The sequence below is a fragment of the Calliopsis andreniformis genome, chromosome 8 (genome assembly GCF_051401765.1).
Source record: "Calliopsis andreniformis isolate RMS-2024a chromosome 8, iyCalAndr_principal, whole genome shotgun sequence".
In the NCBI taxonomy this organism is placed as follows: domain Eukaryota; kingdom Metazoa; phylum Arthropoda; class Insecta; order Hymenoptera; family Andrenidae; genus Calliopsis; species Calliopsis andreniformis.
In genome coordinates this window covers 4,776,657-4,803,100 of record NC_135069.1, presented here as the reverse complement: position 1 = coordinate 4,803,100, position 26,444 = coordinate 4,776,657, and the positions used below count along the sequence as shown (strand labels likewise).

Sequence of the window (26,444 nt, the reverse complement as noted above, 5' to 3'; positions counted from 1 at the left end):
CGTTTCCCTTTCACGCTTATTAATTATGTTTCCTTTGCCCCTTTGTTTTTCCTCGACTACCAGCGGAGACTTTCACGGTTGGCACGCCTTTCACCCTGTTCGCGGTCCGGAAAAAAGATTAATTAATGGTAAACACTTTCCTTGTTTTTACGAGCACGCTAACGACCGAGTTAAATTTAATTAACATTGATGGGAGACCGCTTCTTGCTGCCTTCAACTTTTTGCATTCGAATGCGCTGAGGGGACTACGATGATGTCGATTGGTATGGAAAAGAACAAAAACGAACATTTTTCTCTGGGCATAAAAAGCATAGTCTATAGAAAACAATCATTAAGAATATCAAATTTTAATAAACAAAAACGAACATTTTTCTGTGTGCATAAAAACGCATTCTATAGAAAACAATCATTAGGAATAAAAAATGTTAAATACTCAATACTAGGAGATATTACTTCATAACATGTTCCTGAAATTCAGTGTTTAATATTCGTGAAAAATATTATGAAATTTATTTCAGCAGGGATATAGTACTTTTAAATAAAATAGTAGGTATGTAATACTTTCATTCTACATTAAATTTATATAGAATAATTTTTTGAATAGAATCACGTCCTGTTCCTTTTTTAGAGGCGAGAAATTTTAATCAAAGAGAGCTCTCGAAACGGGAGATTAAAAAACGTTATCAGTTCCCATCGCAACTGCGATCGAAATTTCCATACGTATTATCAACGTGATGGCCAGCCTGTCGCGCTGCAGCGTCTGCGAATCCTGATGATTATTCAATTATTTTATGCAATTATCTTCCCGCGAGATTTGGAGCTCGAAAATAACCGTGCACAAAAATACGACTGTCCTCGTATCACTGTTGCAGCGAACGGGAATTTTTCACGTAACCCGATTAAAATTTCACCGATGCCACAGTGCATCTATGCGCTCGTAAAACTTGTTGCATCGCGGATGCATTCGATGGACAAAATACGATGAAACTGGATGCGTCGCGCGATATCGCGTTATAATTTTCAATCTTGTCCGTGGGAACATGATAGATGCGCGTCGACAATTTTTTTTTACGTCGAATTGTTCACTCGACTATGAAAAATTCTATCCTGTAATGGATTAGCATTCAAAACGAATCTACGCTGATAACAATTCACAAGCTCTCCAAACAAAAATTCTCTCCCCCATATTCAAATTAAAAAAATTCATACATATATGCATACAGATGCATATATTCCTTAACTCGTTGATGCATGATGGGGTTGAAAATATCTCACCTTTTTAATACCTCAATATGAGATATTTCTTGTGCCCCTTAAAAAATTCAAATTACTTGAATTACCCTAATAATTCCCTACTAATTAAAATATACCTACCTTGTGAAATCCTCCAAGAATAAAATTTCCATGCAACACGGGCTTTTTCATTCTCTAAAATCACGTTCGTCAAAGAGTTGAGAGATTAATACCTCCAATCTTCAACCTCCTCATAATATATTCCTGCTCGCCCTCAAAATTGCAACACTTTATCAACATCTAATCCATCTCCCGACCAGTGGACCGATATTAATTACCCAAGCTTCCTCGTCGATGGTGGCAGCCAGTTTTCCCATCTTAATTTCCGCGTGGAAGATAAATTCGCCTGTCGAACCAGCCATTTCGCGTGCTGGAAAGCCCTGGACTAGAGGCACAGTAGTATTACCAGTGCGGCGCCTGTAATCGAGTTACGTCGAGCGTGTCGTTAGCCGTGAGCGGACAGTTTGCGTACAGCTTGTAAGCACAGTGGGATGATAAAACGCGGTCGATGCGTGCAGAGGCCTCTCGAAATTTACAAACGCCCCGCGATGTAAGCGGCTTAGCGTCGCACGCGAGGAACAGCGGCGATAAGGGGAACGCGCTGTTATCGTCGATCATCGTTAACTCGTCTACAATTAGTCGCCCCGACTCCATCCTGCCCTCGAATCGATCCACCGATCGATGCGTCCCTGTCGACGCTCGTGAACGCGTAATTTTCGCGTTTTTGGATAATCGAGACTCGTTACGGCGAGGCACGTGACTGGAGGCACGACGCGTCGCGACGCCGCGATCAATTGGACGTCGGTTCGTGGAACGCGTGGGCGGTTGCGTTCCTTCGGTGTTGATTTCTGATTCTGGAACGGCGTGGCGTGATTACGAGGGTTCTTGGAAAGTTGTGTCCTTCGGTGGTATTTTTATGATTGTGTCGAATCGATCGTGTAGGGGTTGTGAGCTCGTGTGGGTGGAAGGTGGATTTTTTCTGGTTATGAATTATTTTGGGCTTGTTTGTTGGGACGGGGTTGCGTGACGAGTGGTTGATCTAAGGGAGAGTGGAAGGTAGATTTTGTTCTGCTTTTAAGTAATGTTTAAATTAAAAATGGATGTTAGAGGGTTGATATACTTCTGGGTGAAATGAAATTGTAATAAATAGTAGGATCTCTATTGCGTATCTTCGGTCAGTTTGTAAGTACGTAGCCAGTTTTCTCATTCATAAAAGTAAGTAGTAGTGGTGGCAATAAAGACAGACATAACACCTGCTGCAGTCTTTATTTTCATTACGTGATACTTTTGAAAAAGGAAAGGAGTAAAAGTAATAGTGAGAGAACTGCAAGTAGAACACGCGCTCACGTCGCAATCTATCGTTCATCGAGCCAATGCTGCGACAGGTTTTATGACAGTGTACTACCATCCAACCTCGACGTACAACAGATAGTACAACTGACACACTTTGCAGCTATCGTTCAAACACATTCGTTCGGTCAACTCGCTTGATTACAGCCACGCAACTGTAAATGTACTAGCAGTCTGAGTCAGTATATAATACAGGTGTCAGAAATTTTAAGGAGTCATTCTACATGTTAAATTAAGACGAAAGTGCATTTAGGGTTTTGCTACTCAATTATTAATTGCTAGAAGATGCATCTAAAATGCACGAGAATTGTGTCTGTCTTGGGACTTGGGTTACTCCACTGCGGGCGTGTCATTAGGCGCAGCGAGGTCAGTAGAATAGGTCCTCAGGTCAGACATACTTCACATGTACTTCACATATTTTCTCAGCATCCATAATAATTTACTGTAGGATACCAATAAAAGATACCAAATAAAAATCCTCAAATTTATTATACATAACTCCATGATTATAGAGTTATCTCATTATCACACTTTAATAACTTCTTCTTCAGAGTGAAACCTCTCATTGACTCTTCCCTTCTTGGTTTATCCTATACTCAAAAAATTTGGACCATTCACGAGAGTGGCCCAAATCGTACGAGTTCCACGTGGAACACGCGTGACTCGTCACGAGTTCGCGCTCGCGCAGGAAAGCGTGATGTCACGCATCGTCTCTGCTTATTTGCGGTAGACACGTAATTGCTGGGCGTTCAAGGCCAACCATCCCGACTGCCACTTTGTGTAATTTTTAGGAGAACCGTGCTTGACAAATTATCATTATGCACGTCAGTGTAACGTGCCAGCGTCGCCCGTTTCCCTCCTATTGTCATTGTCCCGCGGCGCCGTTGCATGTTTGTTATACGCCCCCTTGAAAATCTTCGTGTCTCGTGCACATTTCTATTCCTCATCGATGCCTCTTACTCGTTGTCCCTCGCGATCCATGCACGCGAACGTGTCTGCAAGTTCTGATCAGGCTTCTGCGACTCGGTAAGGTTTACATTTCCCGCCTTGAGCTCTGCCTCCAGAGCTATTATTTTTCGATTGGATTTTTCTACAAACATGAATCGCACGCTTGAACCATTTCCATGGTTTTATTGTGAATACTGTAGGTATCACGTGTTTGTCGAGACTTGATTTTGATCCTCCTCGAAGCCAGAGAGGACAGTGGAGTCTGCTTCGAAGCGAACTGTGTTCGATGTTGTAGCAGCCAGCAAACAAATTACGTAACTGCAATTACAAGAAAAACACGACAACGATCGGAGTCGCATGACAGAGGGGGAAACGTAATAAAATCGCTCGAGGCCAGAGCTCTGTTGGACGCGCGATCAATGAAATTGCAGAACCGATGTATCTCGTGCCGAAGGAAAATATAAACCGCTCCAGTTTCACATCTCGAGAGAAAAGGCGATATACGAGGCTCGGTAAATGGGTTAATCTGACGGTATTCAGTAACGCAGCGCGATGACTAATAATTTCATTCGTCTCGATTGGGTTTTATTGTGCCGAGAGAGGAGGAGTGGAATCGATGCTCTCTTTTGCTTAATATTGTTGCCATGAAATAGAAAATGTTGGATATTGCGTGTGCCAAAATAATATTCATATTTATTGTGTAATTTTGAGAAAATGAGAGTGGTAAATACGTAACTGTGCTCCAGCAGACGTAATGGGATCTCGAGATGATAGGTTCGTGATTTTCTAGAAAGATATTTTGTTTTATGATGTCTCATTTCCCGAGATTCTATTTGACTTAGGTATACGTATCTCTTTATTACTTGAGACTGAGACTGTAATGTTTCATTACAAAAAATGTAATAACTATGTTAGAGTCTTTGCAACTTCAGTTTTTGTTTATTACATCTCCCTTTACCTCTAAATTACAGACTATGTTTATTCCTTTAATGGTAGCCTTGCTTCTAATGAATATATTGTAGAGGTAAAATTGTATAAATTGCATACTTTCATTTTCATGATATATATTAGACTTTAAAGCCGCAATGATTGACACTATATTATAAACTTGAGTCTGCCATGTTTAGTGCACCTCTACTACTCTAGCGCCTTAAATCTGAAGACGTGTTCATCTTATTGAAAACTGCAAAGTATGACAGGATGCATGGACTTCCTAGAATTTTTTTAGGGGCTGCTGTTTGCAGGAGCATAAAATTCGATCCTTCCCCTTTAATTCAAAAAAAAAATGAAGTCGCTGTGATTTTTTTTCGCGGAGTTACAACACTTCAAAGTAACCCTTGCATTTTGGTAGCAGATGAAATAGTGCCAATATATGGCGAAAATACAGAGATTACTTTGAAATGCTGTAACTTTGCGAAGAAAAATCGTAGCTACTTGATTTTTTTTGTAGATTACAGCGGAAGGTTCCAACTTTATGCTCCTGTAAACAACATCTCCAAAAAAAATTTTGCCGAGTCCCCAAATCTTGTAAAACTTTACAATTTGCCGTACTGAATATTGCCAACTTTGACAGAATGCATAGACTTGGCAAAATTTTTTTCGCTGATATTGTTTACAGGAGCGTAAAATTCGATCCTTCCCCTTTAATTTAAAAAAAAATCAAGTCGCTGCGATTTTTTTTTCGCGGAGTTACAACACTTCAAAGTAACCCTTGCGTTTTGATAGCAGATAAGATAGTGCCAATACATGGCGAAAATGCAGGGATTACTTTGAAGTGCTGTAACTTTGTGAAAAAAAATCGTAGCTACTTGATTTTTTTTGTAGATTACAGGGGAAGGTTCCAACTTTATGCTCCTGTGAACGACATCTCCAAAAAAAATTTTTCCAAGTCTGTGCATTCTGTCAAACTTGGCAATTTTCAATACTGTAAAACGTAAAATTTGACAAAATGTAGAGACTCGCTAGAATTTTTTTCGGGGATATCGTTTACAATGGCATAAAGTTGGGACCTTCCTCTTCAATTTAAAAAAAAGATCAAGTCGCAGCGATTTTTTTTCGCAAAGATACAGCATTTTAAAGTAACCCTTACATTTTGATACCACATGGAGTAGTGTCAATATATGGCAAAAATGCAAGGGTTACTTTGAAGTGCTGTAACTTTGCGAAAAAAAATCGTAACGACTTGATCTTTTTTTTAAATTAAAGGGGAAGGATCGTGCTATATGCACCTGTGAATGACAACTCCGAAAAAAATTCTAGGAAGTCCATGCATCCTGTTAAACTTTGCAGTTTTTAATACAATAAACATGTCCTCAGATTTAAGGCGCTGCGGTAGTAGAGATGCACTAAACTTAAAATTGATGCATAGTACCTTACAGTCAAGACTTCAGGCTATAATCTAAAAAAAAGTTCATAATCCTACGATGATTTTTCGCGGTGTCATCGTTAGTCAAACTTAGCCGATTTTTGCCGAAAATTTGAGGTACTCGGTAAAAACCCCGTGGCCCATGAATTTCATCCCTCTTACTCTCCCCCTAAATCTCGAAAGATTTGCTAATAAATTCTTTCATTGAAGCATGAGGCAGTTCTAGAGGCATAAATCGTGCCTCTAGCACATATTCCTTGCACCGTGTAACATAAATGGGAGCGCCTGGCTACGAGAGAGTAAGTATTCGTCGACGATCCCTTGTCACTCTCATCGACGGCTACATTTCGATTAACCAGGGAGTCGTCGCGCGGGCAAATTGTCGCTCGCGGGACGGCTCGATAACGCTCTGACCGGCAATAAATTAAGCGACGCTGATAAACCAGTAGCGCCTCCGTGTGCGCGCACGAAGGAAAACGGAAACCTGTTCTTTGGGAGCGGGGCTGCTTATCTGAATCGGCGGTATCATAACCGTGGCCCCCGTGTGCGTGTCGCTGCGTGCGTGCGTGCCGTGTAAAATGAATTTTCCATTAAGCGGCGACCAACTGTGATTCACGAGGTGTACACGTCACGCTGCCACCGATCGCTGTCGACTTAGCCGAGTTGAAAAAGAGAACGTGATGGGACTCCGTGAGCTTCGCGACTTATCTCACCAGATTTTTGCGATCTAGCGGGCTTGTGAGTTTCGATGATGGGATGTGCATTCATGCAGTTTATTTCTGTGACGGTGCTTGTTCGTTTGTTTTTTCTTTCTTAAGTGTCTAATAAGCAAGGGCTTTGACTAGAGTTGTCAGAAATTGTAAGGGGAGAATCTACATGTCAAAATAAGACGAAAATGAAGGAAGAAGAAGTTGTATTTGGAGCTTCCTTCCAGAGGTATTGGTTGACGTGAGGATATCTGGGGTTTGAGTAGAATGTGTCTGACTTGGGACTTATTCTACTGCCAGAGTCCATTAGCCAGCTGGGGCACACTGAAATAAGTAGAATGAGTCCCAAGTCAGACACATCAAATCAACAAAACAAGTTTAGTCCCATCAAGCACATCACAGTAAGTAAAATAGGTCCAGTCCCGAGTCAGACACATTAAACTCAGTAAAATAAGTTTGGCGTGGCGGTAGACACATAAAAGCCAGTGGAACGAGTCCTGCCCCGAGACGAATGCAGCTGACACAGTAGAATCAGCCCAGTCACTAGTCAGACACGTAAAAATCAGTAGAATAAATCCAAGCCTGCACATTAAAGCCAGTAGAATAAGCCCAGTCTGGAGCCAGACACATCAAAATCAGAGTAGAGCAAGTCTTTCATTGAGTCAGATACAACAAAATCAGTAGAATAAGTCCACTCCCTAGCCAGACAGATAAGAACTAGTAGAATTAGTCTCTTTTTCAGATATACCGATCAAAATCAGTATAATATGTCCTGTCCCGAGTCAGACATAGTACAGGCCTATTTTCTCAAGAATGAATCTCTTGAAAATGATATCTCAGATGCAATTTCATGTTACTATAGTACGCAGAATCACCTCTTAAAATTTCTGGTACCTGTTGTCAACCACCTTCTCTGTATATTGAAAAATTCTCAGATATCTACAATTAGGTACACCATAGCTGTAGCTAGAACACACTGGCTCATACATTTCTTCTCGTAGAATCAGTAGACTCCTAAAACATAATTCGCATTTCAATGGTAAAATTAACGAAACTCGACAGGAATCAGATATCGAACCCGCAAATGTAGCAGGCTGTAAAAAATGCTCCATAGTGCTTCCTGCAATTAATTTATACGCTCCCTATGTAGGTTAATTATACCCAGAAACGACCCGACAGCATCTTCCCAGCTCACGATTCCAATAAACGTGAAAGCCCGTCGAAATAGCGAAATTAATAACGCGAATCAAACCAACATTCTCGCAACGTACCAGCGGATATTAAATTAATAAGTCGACGGTAGCCACATCATTTCATCGCGATATTAATGCTCCGAGGTTCAATAAAATCAGCGGAGTGAGTCACGTCCGCGATACGGAAAGGTCAGGGGAGGGCAAGAGGAAACTCGATTAATTATTTTCGTCGAAGCGTTTTGTTTGCCCGCCGCCGATCGCTTTATCGCCCTCCCTCCCCTTCTACGTCGTTCCCCGATTTTCCTTTCAACCAATTCGAGCAGATTGCGAAAAGAATCCGGTACGTTTCGCATCAACGGAGTTGCCCTCTTTGCTCGACGGAGCACATTGTATCGGAATTGGGACGAGATCCCCATTAACTCTTGCGAACCGACGAACCGTTCTCCTATATCGCCGCCCGACGATTGTTCCCACTCTCTGCTCGGCTAACAAACCGTTTCTACCTCTGAATCGTGAACTCTCCCGGTGATAGCAGCCCGAGCAACCGGGACGTGACTTGGCTTTAATACCTCGCTCCTATGAGAACCGCGTCGGGGGCGAGCCAGCGTTCGTGAAAAATTTCATTTCAGATATTTGTCGAACGATCCCGACTCGCGCGGGGCTCGCTTAGAAACGTCGACGATCGATTCGGGAAGTTAATCCTTCGTTTCCTGTAATTCTGTGCGCCGTCCCACTGCCAATTCAATTCGAAGGGATCCGTGGGTGTAATAGTGATTTTGTTGCAGCGAGATGCTGCCTGTAAGAGATCGATGAATATGATATTGCTGTGAGAGCCAGTGGGGCACGTTTTTTAGAAGAGCCATTGGACAGAAAATAATAACATTCACTGATTTTAGAATTTTTGGATGAAGGAACTATAGGCTGTACTTATGAGGTGGATAGATATATCTGCAAGATCTTAATACAAAACAGCCTATCTATCATTATAATCAAAATCACAGATAAGATCGCAGAAATGATAATCTAGATAGTAATACACCCTTAATAGCAAATGCATATGACACAGGGTAATAGTGATAGAGATGAATGAATTTGTATTATGGTGGAATATTGAAGCTCAAGAAAATGTCTGCATGCAATATCTAACTTAAATCTCACAAATTAAAATGAGGGTTCACATTACAGAAAATACTCTCACCCTTCCCTTCTTTTATTCTCACTTTAACCAAAAATTCTACAAACATTCTAACCGCAGGATTTCCAAAATTTATCGTCGCTATTTCGTTAAAGCGCGTCCATTATGCAACAAGAGGCAAGAAAAGAATGGTCGTCGCATAATTAAATTTGTAACACCGTCAATCCGTCAGCGGCGCCGTTTCGATGTGCCTCGCGGGCAGCGTCGTCGCGCATAAATTAACTACGCCCGAGTTCATAGATACGCGACAGTCCAATTACCAGCGCGCCACTATTTTCTAATAATCGCGGGGCGCTCGCGAGCGGGGCATTCTAAAATTATTTGCACAATTTAATTCGCAGGAAGTGTCGGCGGATTGCATAATGAATCATGCAACGCGATACTTTCGTTGGTTGAACGGTGCAATATTTTCAATGTAACGCCGCGAGAGATACGTGAATCAGAGAAGAGGGAGGATCCAGAGGGGATAGGGAGGAGTCGGAGTTATTTATAAAGACCTTGATGCTCCCCTAGCCTTTCGTAGCCTCGTTTCGCGTCGCTCTTTAACTTGTGTGTTACAGGCAAATAGCGCATGCAACAAAGTAACAATGCGATACATAACGCAGATAAGGGGAACGTAAAATTATGTATCTTAGACGCGCGCTGAAGATAATCGGCGGGAAAAGGAATTGCTTCGTTCGCTTTTAATGGCGATAATTGAGATATTTTTTGTTCGGCTGCATAATTATCCCTGAGAACGATTTTTGCATTAACACTTAGCGGTACAATGCACGCTTCTTTAACTAGAACAGCTTCATTTGTAAATTCTTCGTACAGGATTTTCTGACTTTTTGTTGCAAGTAACGCCGCTCGCAATTAGCTACAACTTCAAATTAATGTAATTATCGTACTAATCTTTAGAGTCACGTTTTAAGTATCATTCTGTTTTAAGTTTAATCAGATCGCCAGAATGGCCTGCAGGAATAAAAAAGTTCAGACACCGAATTTATGGCTTGCAGACACGTTAGAAAGATAAGGGAAACGAAAAAAATTGTATATTTTAGACAAATGTAAAGAATAATGAGGCAGAAGTATCCATAGGCTCTACTTCATTTTCTTTTAATGAGGATAATTATTTCAGCTGCATGATTTCTTATATTATTTCTCAGACCGCTTTTTACGTCAATCCTCAGCATAACGCTAACACGATCTCATTTTCTTTTTAAATCGAACTCGATTAGCTCATCAATTTTTAAAGCCACATTTCAACTCGTATCTCCTCCTAGTAGATAAAACAGTGCATCGATAAAGAGTCATTGTCTGAAAACAGAGGGTTCGCGTAATCAGACACGCACAAATGGGGGACAAATTAATATTCAGTCCTACCCCCTCGTGGAACAGCGATAGAACAACAATGGGGCATTTTCGAACGACGCATTATTCTGGCAGCAGCAGAAAGGAGAGGGGACAAAGTTACTTATAGAGAGAGTCACGCCGTTCTTCCCTCGTCTTTCACGTGCTCCTTTCCCGCGAGGGCCATAAACGCAGAAACCATAATGCACCTCCAGCAAATGAGCAGTTAACCTCGATTTAGCCTGCGCTTGCGCGCCCGTCGACCATTAAATAATAAATCAATAACGCAAGCTAATAATACGCAGATTTACCAAGGCCCGCGGACAAAGATACTCGGCTGCGAGGGGCGAGGCTGAAACGCTGACGATCTCGACTGTTTCGTTCGCCATATGCTACCTGCCTTCGATAATCCCTCTCTTCGATTCACCTCCCTTTGTACTTTCTTCTGTCGGATATTCTGCTGCGAGTATATCTTAATCCTGGGACTTATTGAATATTCTGCTATCGTACACGCTTACAGAATTTGATCAGGTGGTATGGAGGGGTCACATCATTCTGCAATAATGACATAAATAAAAAATAATTGTTTTTTCATTTTCTATGAAAGCGAAGGAATAAATTTATAGGAATTTAGCTCTTATTTAACTAATAAAAAATGTAACTTCTATTTAACCCTTATTATAGGACTCAGGTCTGAGAATCTGAAGTCTGATAAGGGTTAATTTTTTACATTTGGTGTGAATGCAATAATCATATTTCACAAAATTTGTATTGAGAATATTGAACAAGTAGTTAATAAGAGAATAAAGAATTCTCAATTAAATCGTAAAGTATCTCGATCACTTTTCCTCCCCCATCAGAGGGGCAGTTTGACCATTATTTATGCCTCCAGCGAGTAATTGCAAAGTTCCTCGTTCCAGTATTCTCGATTCGATGTCACTGAGTCGCGGCAGCGTCATAAACCGTAGCATTTAAATCCATGAACGTGCAGCAGAGTTCCTCGAGTCGAGTCCTTTCAGTATCCTTCAATCTCATTAGAGGGAATTCCTTCCGCAAACAATCCTGGCGCCCAGCGAGGAATTTTTTCAAACGTCCGCCTAAAGAGAAGGGAACGCTGGTAACGGAAAGTTACCAGTTAATTAATATGCCTCGGCTACCCGTTTTCAATAATAATTATACCTTTCCGTCTCTGCGGCTCGGCTGTGTTTTTCATCCAGGCATAATCACGGCATCCACGGTGTAGCGTTCGGATACGGGGGGAAAAAAACGAAGGAAATATGAACGGAGAAACAGAAAAGAGGAGAAAAGGAAGATGGAGAAGAATCGAATCGCTTTGGTCTACGAGGTTGCCAGCGATCACGCGAAATTAGCGGACTCTGTCGATGTTCGCCGATCGATTATCTCCTCTCTCTGGCCCGGATATTCCGAGCTGCCGATTCGTGAGCGGAGGCTCTGGCTATCATTAATGCGAAACAACAGATGCGGAGCGCGATTTATATTCACGAGGGGGCCTCTTTACCCAGTCGAAACGTAGCGAAATAGAACGCCGCAATTTCCTGTTTCCTTTCCTCTAATTGAATTAATTAATGCGCCTCGGCCTTTGAAATTTCTAGCAACTGCTTTGTCCGTTACTACTCCTGGTTCCACTTTGTTTGGGGGATCGTGAAGTGCTTCGGTAGAGAGCTCGGTGATACTTTGACCAATGAGTTCGTAGAAATAGTGCTGCAACGAGCATAGTGATTCTAATTTTGAATGCACTTGACATTAACGGTGGTTGAAATTTCTTGGTATATTTGTAGTGCATCAGTATTAAATAGAGAGTATAGATCATATGATATAGTAATCAAAGTATATTTTTCAAAAGAATTGTGACATAGAATAGTTTTAGAGTAACATTAGTCAAATTTGATTGACGATAAAACCGCGAAAAATCATCATAGAATAAAAATATTTCTTTCAAATTGGAGCATGAGATCTTTACTTTATGCTAGCAACTCTCGATTTTAAGTTTAATGTATCCCTATCATTGTAACACCTTAAATATGAGGGCATGTATATTGTGTTAAAAATTGCAAAGTTTGACCGAGTACAGGGACTCGCTAGAATTTTTTTCGGGAATGCCGTTTGCAGGAGCATAAAGCCCAAACCTTCCTCTTTAATTTAAAAAAAAGATGAAGTTGCTGCGATTTTTTTTCACAAAGTTACAGGACTTCAAAGTAGCCCTTGCATTTTTACAGCAGAACAGATAGTGCTGATATATGGCAAAAATGCAAGAGTTGCTTTGAAGTCCTGTAACTTTGCGAAAAAAAATCGCAGCAACTTCATCCTTTTTTTAAAACAAAGAGGAAGGTCCGCACTTTATGTCACTGCAAACTGCATCTCCGAAAAAAATTTTAGAGAGTCCCCACATTCTGCTAAATTCTGCAATTTGCTGTATTGAAAATTGCCAACTTTGCCAGGATGCACAGACTTGGCAAAAATTTTTATCGATAATACAATTTGTAGTAGCATAAAAATCAAACCTTTTCCTGTAATTTAAAAAAAAGAGCAAATCGTTTCGATTTTTTTTCGCAAAGTTACAGCGTTTTAAAGTAGCCCTTGCACTTTCAGTATCGTCGATGATGGCGAAACTTGACAGAAATGCAAGGGTAACTTTGAAGTGCTGTAACTTTACGAAAAAAAATCATATCGACTTGCTCTTTTTTTTAAGTTGAAGGGGAAGGTTCACATTTTATGCCTCTGCAAGCGTTATTGTCGAGAAAAATTTTAGGAAGACTGTGCAGTTTGTCAAACTTTGCAATTTTTCATATAACAAACATGCCCTCATATTTCAGGGGTTACAATAGTAGGATTGCATTGAACTTAAAATCAAGCTACAGTATCTTAAAGTAAAGATCTGAAGCTCTAATTTAAAAAAAAGTTCATGATTCTACGACGATTTTTCACCGAGTTATCGTCACTCAAAGTTAGTCAATTTTTACTTAAAAATGTTAAGCAGCATACTACCCTGCATAAGTTCATAAAACACCTACACTTTTTTATTTATATTAACTGCTATCAGATATTATTCTTATCAGTTCTTGTAAACCTTATAAAGAATGATGTTTTTGTATTCTACATATTGCAATAATCTGGAAGTGTCCAAGTACTCATGCAAGCCAGTATACCTCAATTGAGTAAATGACACTTAAAACGCCCCACTTAAAAAAATTCCTCCTCATCACTTCCTATCGCGAACTGTCGTATCAGCGCGAAATCAGAGCAGTTCGTTAGAGGCCCCACTCAGCATCCCGCCCTCGTTTCCCGAGCATATGCATCAGCCATTAAACGGATCGCTAAAGAGCCATAAAATTTGCCTCGAGGAGACGGAAGCGCGGCGTTTCCTTGGCGTCTGCGGAGGAAATCGGGGCTGATTTGCACGGTCGTTTGTCGTAATTCCGACGTGCACGGGCGGTTTGCATCTCCCGACCGATTGATAAGCTCCTTGGAACAAGAGGCTGACGCATAGGGGTGCTTCGAGCACCTGGGCCCCAGGAGTCGTAAAGTTGGCAGTAAGCCTTGTTTATTGGCCACGCCGCCGGGAGAAATCTCTTTTATTTGAGGCACGACGGACCCCTGCTCCCCCTGCCATCCCCCCGTTCCAGCCCCCTGGACGACCACGGGGGCGAGCAGGGAAATTCCATTTGCGGGGAGTAAATAAAGCTCTAAATTTTCGCGGGAATTATGCCGTTTTCACGCTTAAGCAACTCCGCCTTCCGACCGACGGAGAATTATGTCTGCTCGCTGGCGGGGCTGGTGGCCCATGGCGTGCTGTAATTGAATCTCTCGAATAAAATACGACACCGCGTGCTCGCGTGTCCTGAAATTAGTTTAATCGCGTGTCGCGACCGATCGCGCTGATTCGAATTACCAGCGTGTCTCTGCGATACAAGGAGCGGAGGATACTCGCGCGTTTCTCTCTTTTTCCCTTTTTCTTCTTTTCTATGAGCATCGTCAATTGGTCGAATTTTTGTTCGTTTCTGTGGCTCTGATTGCCTGTCGTTTTTTGATGCGTTTAATAATGCGTTTATCGAGCTGGCAATTTAGATATGAAGCTATGGTAATTAAATACGGGAAACCTGTTCCTGATGATTAATTATCGGCCTTGTTTTCGGCCTGTCAGCGAATCTAAAAGCTCTGCGAGTGTCGTGTTCTGTTTTATCCTTTGTTTAATATTTTTTCTGCTTGCCAACTGATTCAGAGTGCTTTGTAACCGGATATCTCTGTTAAGAGGCTTTTTATTTAGTTGTTTGTGTCTGTTTTTTTTTTTTTTTAAATCAATTGTTTGCTTCCTCTTGTCGAGACTTGGTTCTGGGCGTTTGTATCCATTAGTTTGAATTTTAAACTGCTCACGGAAATAAATATCCTCTGGCCGGGATAAAATAAATATTTTTCATGGAATCGCTCCGTGCAATGTTATTATTTTATTTCAATGTTTCTGTGATAACAAATGTATTGCTCCACCTTTGAGAAATTGTACGCGTCAAACTGAACCTTTTGGTTCAGTTATACCATGGCTGCGATAAATTGTCCTCGAAACACTGTTTCATCGTTCGCTTCGGCGGGACGGTCTTTCAAACAAACGTTAATTATTTCTATCTATACAAATAGTCATTTAACGTCGTCATTTGTTGCCAGACGGGCTTCAAACAGAGTAGCGCTCGCTCCTGCCCGTTAATATGCAAATTTATGATCGATCATGTATTATAAACAGCATTTCACGTGCCAACGATAAATCTGCAGAATGAATACGCCGCTATTGAAAACTATTACCTGTTCTGACGTGCAGCCGTGCCAGCTATTAAACAATTATTTCTAAATCAATCTTGAATTATACTAGTCATGCTTGTTTAGAAATATTATTCCTATAATCAGTTTCGAGATAATATGATCTTATTAATACGAGCTGTATAACATTTTTAAGAAATCGAGTTGAGGTCTTAATCGAGATCTAGAATATAGAGTTTATATTCTCAGAAAAAGGAAAGGGGATTAAAAGAATTTTTTTTACTTCAAAATAAGAGTTCAGAAAGACGGAAATCCACAGGACTTAAATCATTTTAATATATTTTTGGGAAATATACTACTCAAAGAAATTATGGCATAGAAAATTTTTGACTAAAATTGCAAAGTTTGATAGGATGCACCGACTTCCCAGAATTTTTTTCAGGAATGCCGTTTGCGGCAGAATAAAATTTGAACCTTCCTCTTTAATTTAAAAAAAGAATCAAGTCGCAGCGATTTTTTTTCACAAAGTTACAGCACTTCAAAGTAACCCCTGCATTTTTACAACCCATCGGTAGTGCCAAGACATGACAAAAATGCAGGGGTTACTTCGAAGTGCTGTAACTTTGCGAAAAAAAAATCGCAGCGACTTGATTCTTTTTGAAAATTACAGGGGAAGGTTCCAACTTTATGCTCCTGGAAACGGCATCTCCGACGAAAATTTTTCCAAGTCTGTGCATTCCGTCAAACTTGGCAATTTTCAATACTGTAAAACATAAAGTTTGACAAAATGCAGGAACTCGCTACAATTTTTTTCGGGGATATCGTTTACAGTGGCATAAAGTTGGGACCTTCCTCTTCAATTTAAAAAAAAGATCAAGTCACAGCGATTTTTTTTCGCAAAGTTACAGAATTTTAAAGTAACCTTTGCATTTTGATACCACATCGAGTAGTATCAATATATGGCAAAATGCAAGGGTTACTTTGAATTGCTGTAACTCTGCGAAAAAAAATCGCAGCGACCTGATTCTTTTTGGAAATTACAGGGGAAGGTTCCAACTTTATGCTCCTGTGAACGATATCTCGGAAAAAAATTTTTCCAAGTCTGTGCATTCTGTCAAACTTGGCAATTTTCAATACTGTAAAACGTAAAGTTTGACAAAATGCAGGGACTCAGTAAAATTTTTTGTGGGGATATCGTTTACAGTGGCATAAAGTTGGGACCTTCCTCTTCAATTTAAAAAAAAGATCAAGTCACAGCGATTTTTTTTCGCAAAGTTACAGCATTTTAAAGTAACCCTTGTATTTTGATACCATATGGGGTAGTGTCAATATATGGCAAAATGCAAGGGTTACTTTGAATTGCTGTAACTTTGCGAAAAAAAATCATAGGGACTTGATCTTTTTTTTAAGTTGAAGGGGAAGGTTCACATTTTATGCCTCTGCAAGCGTTATTGTCGAGAAAAATTTTAGGAAGACTGTGCAGTTTGTCAAACTTTGCAATTTTTCAATACGATAAACATGCCTTCATTTAAACTCTTCGAATCAGAAGAAAACAATTGAAAGATTTCCCTATCTTTCGCTGACATATGTTCTTCTAAAAGGTTCATTGTTCCATTGTTACGCGATCACCGCTACCGCGACGTGCATAACCTATGCCTACGTTCAGGAAGAATTCACGCTATGCCCTGTTATCGACGTGGCTCGGAACGGCGAGTCGATTATCTTATCGGCTAATGCGTACATTGTCGTTGATAGTCGTGACTCTGGTGTAGCGTAGTTCCGCGGTAAAAAGTCTGGGAAAGATCCTAGTCACGGGCGAAACAAATCCGTCGTAAATATTCATGCGGACGTTTGCAAGTTTAGAACGTTTGCTCGTAACTTAGCGCACGGAAGAAGCATAAACCTGTTCCACTTGTTATTATTTGCGTTGTGCCCGCGACAGTTATCGGTTCTCCCTTTCTGACGCTTATCTCTGCTTAGAATTATGTTTACGATGGCAATGATATCGGTTGAGAGACCACGGGAGAAATTGCCTTTGGTTTCAGTTTATCCTACGTCGAACAGGATTTTTCAGAATGTGAAATATCTGATCGTTTATTATACACAGGTAGGAAGAGTTAGGTATAGTGTTAGGGGGATGAGTACAGATCTTATGGATGCACAAGAGTTTACACAAATCTGTCTAATAAATTTCGACTATTCTGTAAAGAAGAACCTCAATACTAGTGGTGCTTTACAGAGTTCAAGCCTGCAATCTTCGAGGTTCCACCTAAGATCATTTTTCTTCGCATATACTCTAAAACGAGTCATCTGAATCCATCCAGGAATTTAAACCAAAAATCCTCAAAAATCCACCCCCAACAAGATACTCCAAAATCAAAAGCTTCCCCATAACTCGAATCTCCCAAAGGACCCCAACCAAAAGCAACCAAACCATCGCCAAAATCCCAGTCAAATCCATCTCCAAAAGCCTCTTCCAAGATCAAAGCATCGAAGTACCCTTTGACACCAGCCAGGGCAAAATCGGCGAACGCTGCCTGGGGCGTCGCGTAGCGCCGTGTTCCTCGGTCGAAACAGAGAAGCTTCGATTTTTTCTCGATCCGAGGCATTTTCGACGCGCACCGCATAACGTCTCTCGTTCCCGCGCGCGAGCGGATCGCTAGTCCGTGCAATTTATGTCGGCAAATGACTGCAATCTGCGCCTGATCCGACTCGCGAAATGGTTCCCTGTCTCTCCCCCCTCGACCCCTTCCTGGCCACGGCTCGGCTTGTTTGCCGGTTCGGGTCCCGATCGGGTTCGACTCGCATGCACAAAAGTGCAAAACAGCCGAAGGAAACGAGCGGTTCGTGATCGGGCGCCGTTAACGTTTCACTTTTCGTGGTCGAAAATTATTCTGGCCCCCTCGTCGCCCCCCTCGCCCCTTCGCCTGGCCCAGGTCTCCCCCCTCGCCACTCGTCGGATAATATCGCGCCCGCAGGCCCGCGGATAGAGACGGCTCTCTTCGAAGCGTAATGGACACCGAAATTGATCGGGCACGAACGATCTCGCGAATGGGATTATTGATTTGTGGCGGTGCTTTCGTGCGGAGGCATCGACGTGCCTTCCTCTGCGCGATGGGAAACCGAGAACGGTTTGTTGCTGCCTTCAGCAGTTGCGGGGGTGTTGCACTTTTCGGGTGGCTTGAGAGATCGTTCTGCTATTGGACAGTGAATGGTCGTTGAGTATTCGAGGAGAGTTCTATCTTTTGGAATCGTTGAGTCTTCGGAAGTTGAGTCTTTTAGGAGATGAACTGGACAGTGAATTGGAATTATGTGTGAGAATTGAGTCTTCTAGGAGGCAAACTGATGTCGACGATTTTAAAACATGATTCTAGGGGTATGTCAAAATAGGAAAAAAATACAAAATATCGAAATTGTGTTTCTAAGTTATTGATTACTCAGAATATGCTAGAAATATAATGGGTCTGACTTGAGGACTTATTCTACTGATACCGCAGTATCTGACTAATGACATGCCGGCAGTAGAATGAGTCACGAGTCAGACACCTTTATTTTCCGCTTTAGTCTTAACATAGACATGTTACGACTAAATGAAATAACCATATTTATTTTAAGGATATGTATTCAATAATTTAATAGGAAGTATAATTTCTAAACTGGGACATTAAAACACTTTATCTAGATAATCACATTTAGATCCACAATATTTAGTTTCGAAATAGGAAGCTTCCATGAAACGACATTTAAAAGTTGGTCAGAGTATGAAGTGAGACGAGTACGTGTCATAGGGTGCCACATCGAAGGATCGTCGAACGTGGCTTCGTTTTATAGTTAATCGCCCTTTATCGAGCCAGTCGGCCGCAGTTTCCGCGTAAATTATTGCTGTCATAAATTTATCGCGGAACAGTAATTATCGGGGTGAAGCCATCCGTCGGAATGGCCACGAATTACGAGCCAATTCCAATTGGTACGCCTCGGTGTGTGTATCTAGCGTTGCGACCTGCCTTCGACGATTTATCACCCGTGATCTTCGTTTCGCCGCTGTACGCTTAACAATTTCGATCGCCTCGCGGACACTCTACCTGCTCGGTAACTCGCGATCGTTCGCATGGACAAACGCGAGAGTGGATGGCATGTCGGTCCAAATGGCCTCGCGAGTTTCGTGCAAAAAATTGGAACCGAACGAATGTGCTTTTTAGGTTGATAGATAGTTTTCGTGGTTGATTCGAGTGGCATTAATAGTAGGCATTCTGCTCTGTGGAAGAGGAGTGTTTCAAAGTGGTTTTTTTGGAAGATTTGTAAACTTTTTAATTTTTAGATATTCTGAATTTTAAATTTTCCTATGTCTTATGTAATTCAAATATTTGAACGTGTTCGTATGTTTATCGATTCAAATTTTCAAATACTTGAAGTGACATATTTCAGTATTTAAATATTCAAATCTTCATGTGTTCAAAAATTCAAATTTTTTAATTTTTAAATATTTGAAGCGTAACAGATTTTATTATCTGATTATTCAAATCCCCGTATGTTCAAAGTTTTAAATTTTCAAATTCTTAAATATTTAAAGTGTCACATGTTTTAGTATTCAAATATTCAACTCCTTATACTTCGCTTTCCTAATCGAAAATGCATATTCCCCAAACCGCGAAGCAATCCCAGCCTACAGCATCGCGAGCAAATCGAATCCGTCTGAAATTAGCGCGAGAAGCTGGCTACACGAATTCGTCTTGTTGTCACGGGAAATAATTGCCAAGAGAATTCCCAAGCAAGAGTCGGGGGCGTCGAGCGGGAGGGTGTCGGGAGGGCAAAGGCGAGCCCTCCCCCGAGGTTCTAACGCGGGGATGAAGCGCCTGGGGTTATTAGTTTAGGAAGCTGCAAAGTACCCCTGAAACAAAGTCTCTCTGTCCCTCTATAGGGTAATCAATATACAAGCGGCGTGGCAGCCTCCAGTTTCAGCTGGTTGATTCCTGGGGGCCGTTTCGCCGAAGATCCATTCGTCCCTTCGTATTCTAGTTGCTCGGCTAAGTCGACGTCTGAGGGCGATGGGCGATCAACCGTTCTTCCTCGTCGCGGGGAGCGGTGTTCCTCGATTAATTGCGGGATTTCAGTTACACCCGCCGGCAGGGCGAAATGAAATTGCTAACGAGGCCGAAAACCTCGACAGAATTTCGACCGTGAAGATTGTTCGCGCTAATTAACGTCCTGGCCAGCCTTATTTCCCGGAGTTCACCTGCCTACGCGCGATTCGGACCGAAATTTTGATTATCTTCGGGGATTTTGATTATCTTCGGGTGAAGAGGGAGGAATTGTGAATAGAGAGTGTTTTAGGAAATAATTGGCACAATTTTTACTTGTGTAAGAATTATTATATTTTCTTATAATACACAGTAGATAAACGCTCTTTACAGATGGAAAAACAGAAAAAGAACATGCTCATAGGAGGGTCGTATAATATTAAAGTGTAAAAACCCTCAACAGGATTACCATAAAAAAAGTTATAATTAAAAAAAGTACATGCTCATATTCAGGCAACATACCAAAGTAATTTCACTGTGACACTACATACACATACACGGCAGCTATCGAGATTAACTTAATATCATAAATTTCAACAGAGAAGATTATCGATACTTAGAAACATGCAACGATAATTCCTATGAATATTTAGGTACTCAATTATTAACTCTTCAGTTGATGTAGATAGGAATAAAATACTTGAAGGGAGTTTTGTAATGTAGTAGCCCAATTTCCTCCCCAATTTCGAGATAATTAAATTAAGCATGTTTGATTAATGGCGGTCACAGGGATCGTAATTAATAATATCGCAGTTTGACGCCGTCGTGAAACATGTTGGCCGCGAGCGTGCCAGTAACCCAAACGTGGCGCAGTAATTCATCCGTCTGCGGACAACGATACCATTTCAGTTCTTCAGGACCAGTTTGACTTATTGGCAAAGATCCCCTGCGTGTTATATTCGCTGGTTGTTGGGCAAACGTCCTCAAACCATTACTGTCCAGCCTCGGCGAACGACCAGTGTCCGTCGGTAATAAACCGTCTCCTTCCACTTCATCGACGCGGTCGGTGAAATTATGAAACGCCTATTTGGCGAACCCCTCGAAACCATCGACTACCCTCTTCCCTTGCCTGCTGCACCATCTTTACGAGTTCGTTAATTTATCTTTGATATCGCTCGCTGGCTGAGGTCTCGCGCGAGAACGCGCTCGGAATGAAATGAAGAGGGGAAAGTTTTATTTTTCCTAAGGAAGAGTCTTTGGTAGTTTGATTGCAGTTTCTGTTGCGGAAAGAATTGAGGCAGTTGTGATTATTGGGGTCAGGTGGTTCAAATAATTGAACTTTAGTGTTCGAGATATTTGATCGAACTGGGAGTTTTGTAAAATTGAAACTTATAAATGAAATTAGAGAAATATTATAGCGATTATGATAGTAACTCTTTGATCGAGTGTGTTATCTCATCAGTAATACACACATTTCTTGTTACCATCAATTTACATTTTATATCCACATTACACATCCTACACTAATCCTACTTCATTAGTTCGCTGCTAGGCAATTTTGTATATTTTAAAAAATAGTGATTTGTAATATTCCTGTGTAATTGCTCGTGTGTCGAATTAGATTAGTTCAGTTTATGATGTAGTGGATTAATCGAGAAACACGTTTGCTGTTATGAATTATGAGTGTGAGAATTTATGATTATGTCTGTATATTTGCGAGTATTTCTATCCTCCATCGATCACTTCTTACTTCGCTTTTCTTGATTTCGTTTTGCATTCTGTTGCAGTCCAAGCAGCACAGCGCTGGGTTCGCTGGATCAGCTAAAGGAGTACCTGACGACAGTGGGAACCTGCAAATGCGGCCTCGAGTGCCCGCTAAAACCTGAACAGGTCTTCAACTTCGACCCCAAGGTATGTACCACTCGTTTTTATCGTATCAAAGTCACGATGGTCTCGTGTACCTTCTGTCCGCTATTAAATTACTGCAATTATTGTGATACAGGCATACACGACGTTGACTCTCTTTTGCTTAAAGCTTTATTATTCTGTAACATAATATTCACACGATACAGAGAGATGTAAAATTGTTTTTTTTGTCATAGTAACTTTTTTTCGTACACGGTCTCCACGTTGCAGAGTTGAGTATTACTTTAATTATTTTCATGAATATTTAATAAGGAAATACTGAAGAAAATTTTGTTGAAACTTATTTTTCGAGGAATGAGAAATAGCAAACTTTTTATTTCGTTTAAGTCTCCAAATCCAATACTTCATTTTATTTAATTTCTCTGTTACATCAGTTTCATTAATGCAAACACGAAAACAAAATTTTTTCTATAAATTCTCACCCTTTTTTATAACTCGTCACTACAACCCCTCAAGCATTCACCGCGAAAAATCATTCACAAAAGCTTTAAAATTTTTCCCATCTCTGCACCGTAGTGACCTTTCACTCAGCCTCTAGAATCCCTCGCAGATTTCCCGCCGCGAACAATGGTGCCTCTTCACGTCGTCATTTCCCCTCATTTATTCCTCAAAGTACAAACCATCGAGTCCATCCTCCCAGGAACAATATCTCGTTTCGAGAATCGATAGCCAGCGTCTCTTCCGCGGGGAAAGCAGTCGATTTAAGGTGCCGCGCGCGATACAAATAAGCGTTGGACATAGTTCGCGACGTGAAGCGAAGGTAGGAGGCTCGTAAAGATCTCTTCGAGCAGCGTACGTCGAAGAGTCGCGCGGGTAAATCGTAGGCCGCTGGGCAAAACGACGAGCGATGCTGCTGTCGTAATCTGACCGAGGAGATCTCCTTTGCTGGCGTTCCTCGCTTGCAATGAGTCAATACTCGACGCTGCGCGAGCGATGATGCTGAGGGAATGCGCGCGCGTTTGCATCGCGTGTTCACGACGAATCGACGACCCGCTTCAAAATGCGTTTTGCATTTTTGCGTCGGATGATGCCACGAACATCGACCCTGAGGGCTCATGCTACGATTTGCTGCCAGGGGATGACTGCTGAGCAGCCTGTTATGAGAGTTGAGTAGCTTTGCTGATGTGGATTTTGAGGGTTTTGAGGGAGAGTTGATTTTGGGGTGAGAATTGTTAGTTTGGGGAGTGTAGAAGATCTTTATGTGGAGTGTTAGGGTGAAGTAATTACTCTAAATACGATGTTTCTAATGAAAAGATACGCATTTTTTAAAAAATAACTTCGGTAATAATGTGGAAATATTGAATGAAATTGTTTGCTATTTTGCAAACAATTTTTCATTATTGGTAACTCTAATGTGTAGGCTGTAAGAGTAAGAATGTTGTATGTTAGTGTCTTTAAAATTAGATAAAACATGCTTTAGCGGTTTTCAGTTCCTTAGATGGACATTATGTAGACAGATTGTATATTACATTTTTTTTAGGTAAGGGTATGAAAATTTATGAAATAGTTGTACTTAGAATTTCCTTTTTTATAGCTAAGACAATCTCTCACAGTCGAAGATACAATAGTTCAATGAAAAATAGTGTTTAAAGAGGAAGAAAAAAGTGTTTTCGTATTTAGTAAGGGGAACAAGTAGTATAACCCCGTATATGGTCAGACATGAGTCAATAAAGCATTTTGGGGCCTTCCTGACGTTAGAATTTTATTAAAACTGCATTTCTTTGTATTCAGTCACTATATTCTATCGTCTACCATATTTGCAACCTTTCTTTAATCATTATTTTAAACAGCTAACAACAAATGGTCTTATGCAACCGTAGCTTCATTCTAATAAGATTTTCTCAGCATGCACAAAAAAGGAAATCTTGGCATTAGACTATCAATTTTCCTTAGACAATTGTACAACCAATTGATCATTTAATCAATATATTTTTCTTCTCATCAACTCTTGGAAGCATAATAAAAAAAAATCCTGAATCAAGCTCTCATATTTTCCACTGGCAAACAAATCAACATTTCTGTTACTCTCGATCGAATTTCCCAAAAACCTCTGAATCGTCGAAAACATTATGCATCTCCATTACCATAAAAAATGAATATTAACTCGCAACACTCACTGTTGCACCCTCCGCTCAGCCAACACCCCATCGTCATAATTTCCAGCGAACGCGAAAACCGCCGCGGCGCGGCAAATCGAAAAAGGAGCACGCGTCATTTATAACGATCCAGCGCGGTTATTACCGTCGTGTCGTTAAAGTTTCAGGACACCGCGCTACCGGCGTGGATCGCTGAAAGATCGTCGAATTATGCATGCACGCGCGTAATGAAAAATTCAGGCTCGCCCGGGCCCTCCCTTTATCTCGATCTCGTTTCAATAATTCATTCGTAAACCTTCTAACGATTGTTCCGGCCGGGCCGCGGGAAACAAGACGAAAACGAAAGCGTGGGGAATGGAGCAGCGCGCAAGGGGGAGCGTAAGGGGGGCGAGTTGGCCCCGTCAACAAACGATTACTCTCGTCGAGGAAAGAGCGAGGAGGCGGCGTGGCGGAGCGAGAGGGGGCGAGATGGTTAACCGGTTAACCGAGCGTAATTATCATCGGCGCGCCAATAAGCCTCGCAGAAACGTCGGGGGCATTAACAACGTTAATTTGGAGGGTGCATGGCGGCGCATCGGTGCGCAAATTAAAAATTCACGAAACTGTCGGTCGCGGGAGGGGGGGCGCGACCCTCTCATCAGTTTTGCTTAATTATTCCGGTAGCATGCGACGATACAGGAGGAAAACGTGTAATTATACGTGCACCTGCTCTGGTAACCGCTCACTCAGCCGCGGTTGCTTACCATCCCCGACGCGTTTCTATCCACGCTGCGTTAATACGATCCTTAATTAAACTTTATCATTCGGCGTATCGGTGTACGGGGAGGGAGAGGATTCATAGGCGCGTCGAAGCTCTGCTACGCTGGGCCCCGTCGACGTCACGGCGATCAACGCGGTAATAATTAATAATCATTTGCATATCAGCTTGCTCGCGGACCACTTACAATATAATCTCGCCACGGCTGGGTTTATCGCTTTTATCGACCAATTATCGCGGCCTCTGCTCAACCTCGATCTCTGGTGACGATTTCGATCGACATGTCGAATTATTGATCCTGTTGGCGGATTAAGGGCCTTCGATTAGCTGTGCCTGATTGCTGCGCGTGCTTCCAGCGCTGACGAGGAATTTGCTTGGTGGTGGAACATGTTTGTGGCCTGTGCGGATTCCAGGAGCTTACTATGTCTTTTTTGCTGGTTTGAGATAGCTTCAGGATGCTTGAAGTGTTTCACTGGTTTTTCTGGAATTTTTTAATGCGATTCCATAAGTTGAATTTTTATTTTAAAGAAAATATTAGACTATCTAAAATAAAAAATCAGTAAGGGTCAAAATTAAGTCCAGCATCACATTGTCTCAAATCCTGTACCTACAAGATTCAACATGTCTCCACTTTCCCAACATAAATAACGAATTCCCCTCATCGAGACGAATTCTCATTGCGTAGTACTTTCGCAACCAAGACATTTCTCGGCTCCTGGCAGCAGGCCGACCAGATTGTATCAGTCTCTTGAATCTGCAATGCAAACCTCCCTATCTAGCCGCGGACAATAAGGCTGCCAGGAGTCTGGACATCGCGTGATTTGAAGAAGAACACAGACTAAGAGGAAGGGAAATAAGGGGAAACTGGTATACGCAGAGTGAAATCGGCAGCCCTTGGAAAAAGGCTTGGCTTCGTGCTCGAGACGCCTTTGAATAACGTCTAGGCTGATATATCGAGGGATGGGGGATGAGATTACCATAATCGCGGCGTGGCTCGTTCGTTTGCCAAGATGTCGGCCATTTATCGCCAGTCAACGATATATGACGAGTTTAATTGAATTGTTGGGGCATGATCGCGTGTAGGATGTAACGAGGCTGGCTGGGGATATTGATAACGTCATTCAGGCGGACTGCTGGATACGGATATCGTGTAATCTTTGACTTCACTCTATTTCTTACAACGTTTTGTCACTTTGCGATAGGAAAGTGGTTTGATGGTCAAATACAAATGTTTCTTTTCTTAACCTTCCATCTGCAATGCAAGTTTTTCTGCTTTCGTATTTTAAAAAATCCCACTTAATATTTCAAAATGTCCTCCTTCCACTTTAAAAAATAAAAAATATTCCACTAATAGGAAAATAATTTATCAATTTTCTGTCTGCAACGTTATTTTTACTGATTCATTCTGCAAATTCTGAGCCTGTAGAGTTTTCTAAATATTTTAGTACTTTAAAAAATCCCTTATAATTCTTAAATACTCTCAAGTTTCTAGAATTA

At 41.4% G+C, this 26,444-nt stretch overlaps 1 protein-coding gene across 5 annotated transcripts in view; it reads left to right on the top strand.

The window, feature by feature from the left end:
- The window catches only part of LOC143182437 (uncharacterized), a 282,085-nt gene that overhangs the window by 168,887 nt on the left and 86,754 nt on the right, over nucleotides 1-26,444 (top strand). For all 5 annotated transcript variants that reach the window (XM_076383419.1, XM_076383418.1, XM_076383420.1 and 2 more), the window contains exon 2: nucleotides 21,956-22,079. In XM_076383419.1, the coding sequence (XP_076239534.1) occupies nucleotides 21,956-22,079 (124 nt within the window). The remainder of the gene's footprint in view (nucleotides 1-21,955; nucleotides 22,080-26,444) is intronic.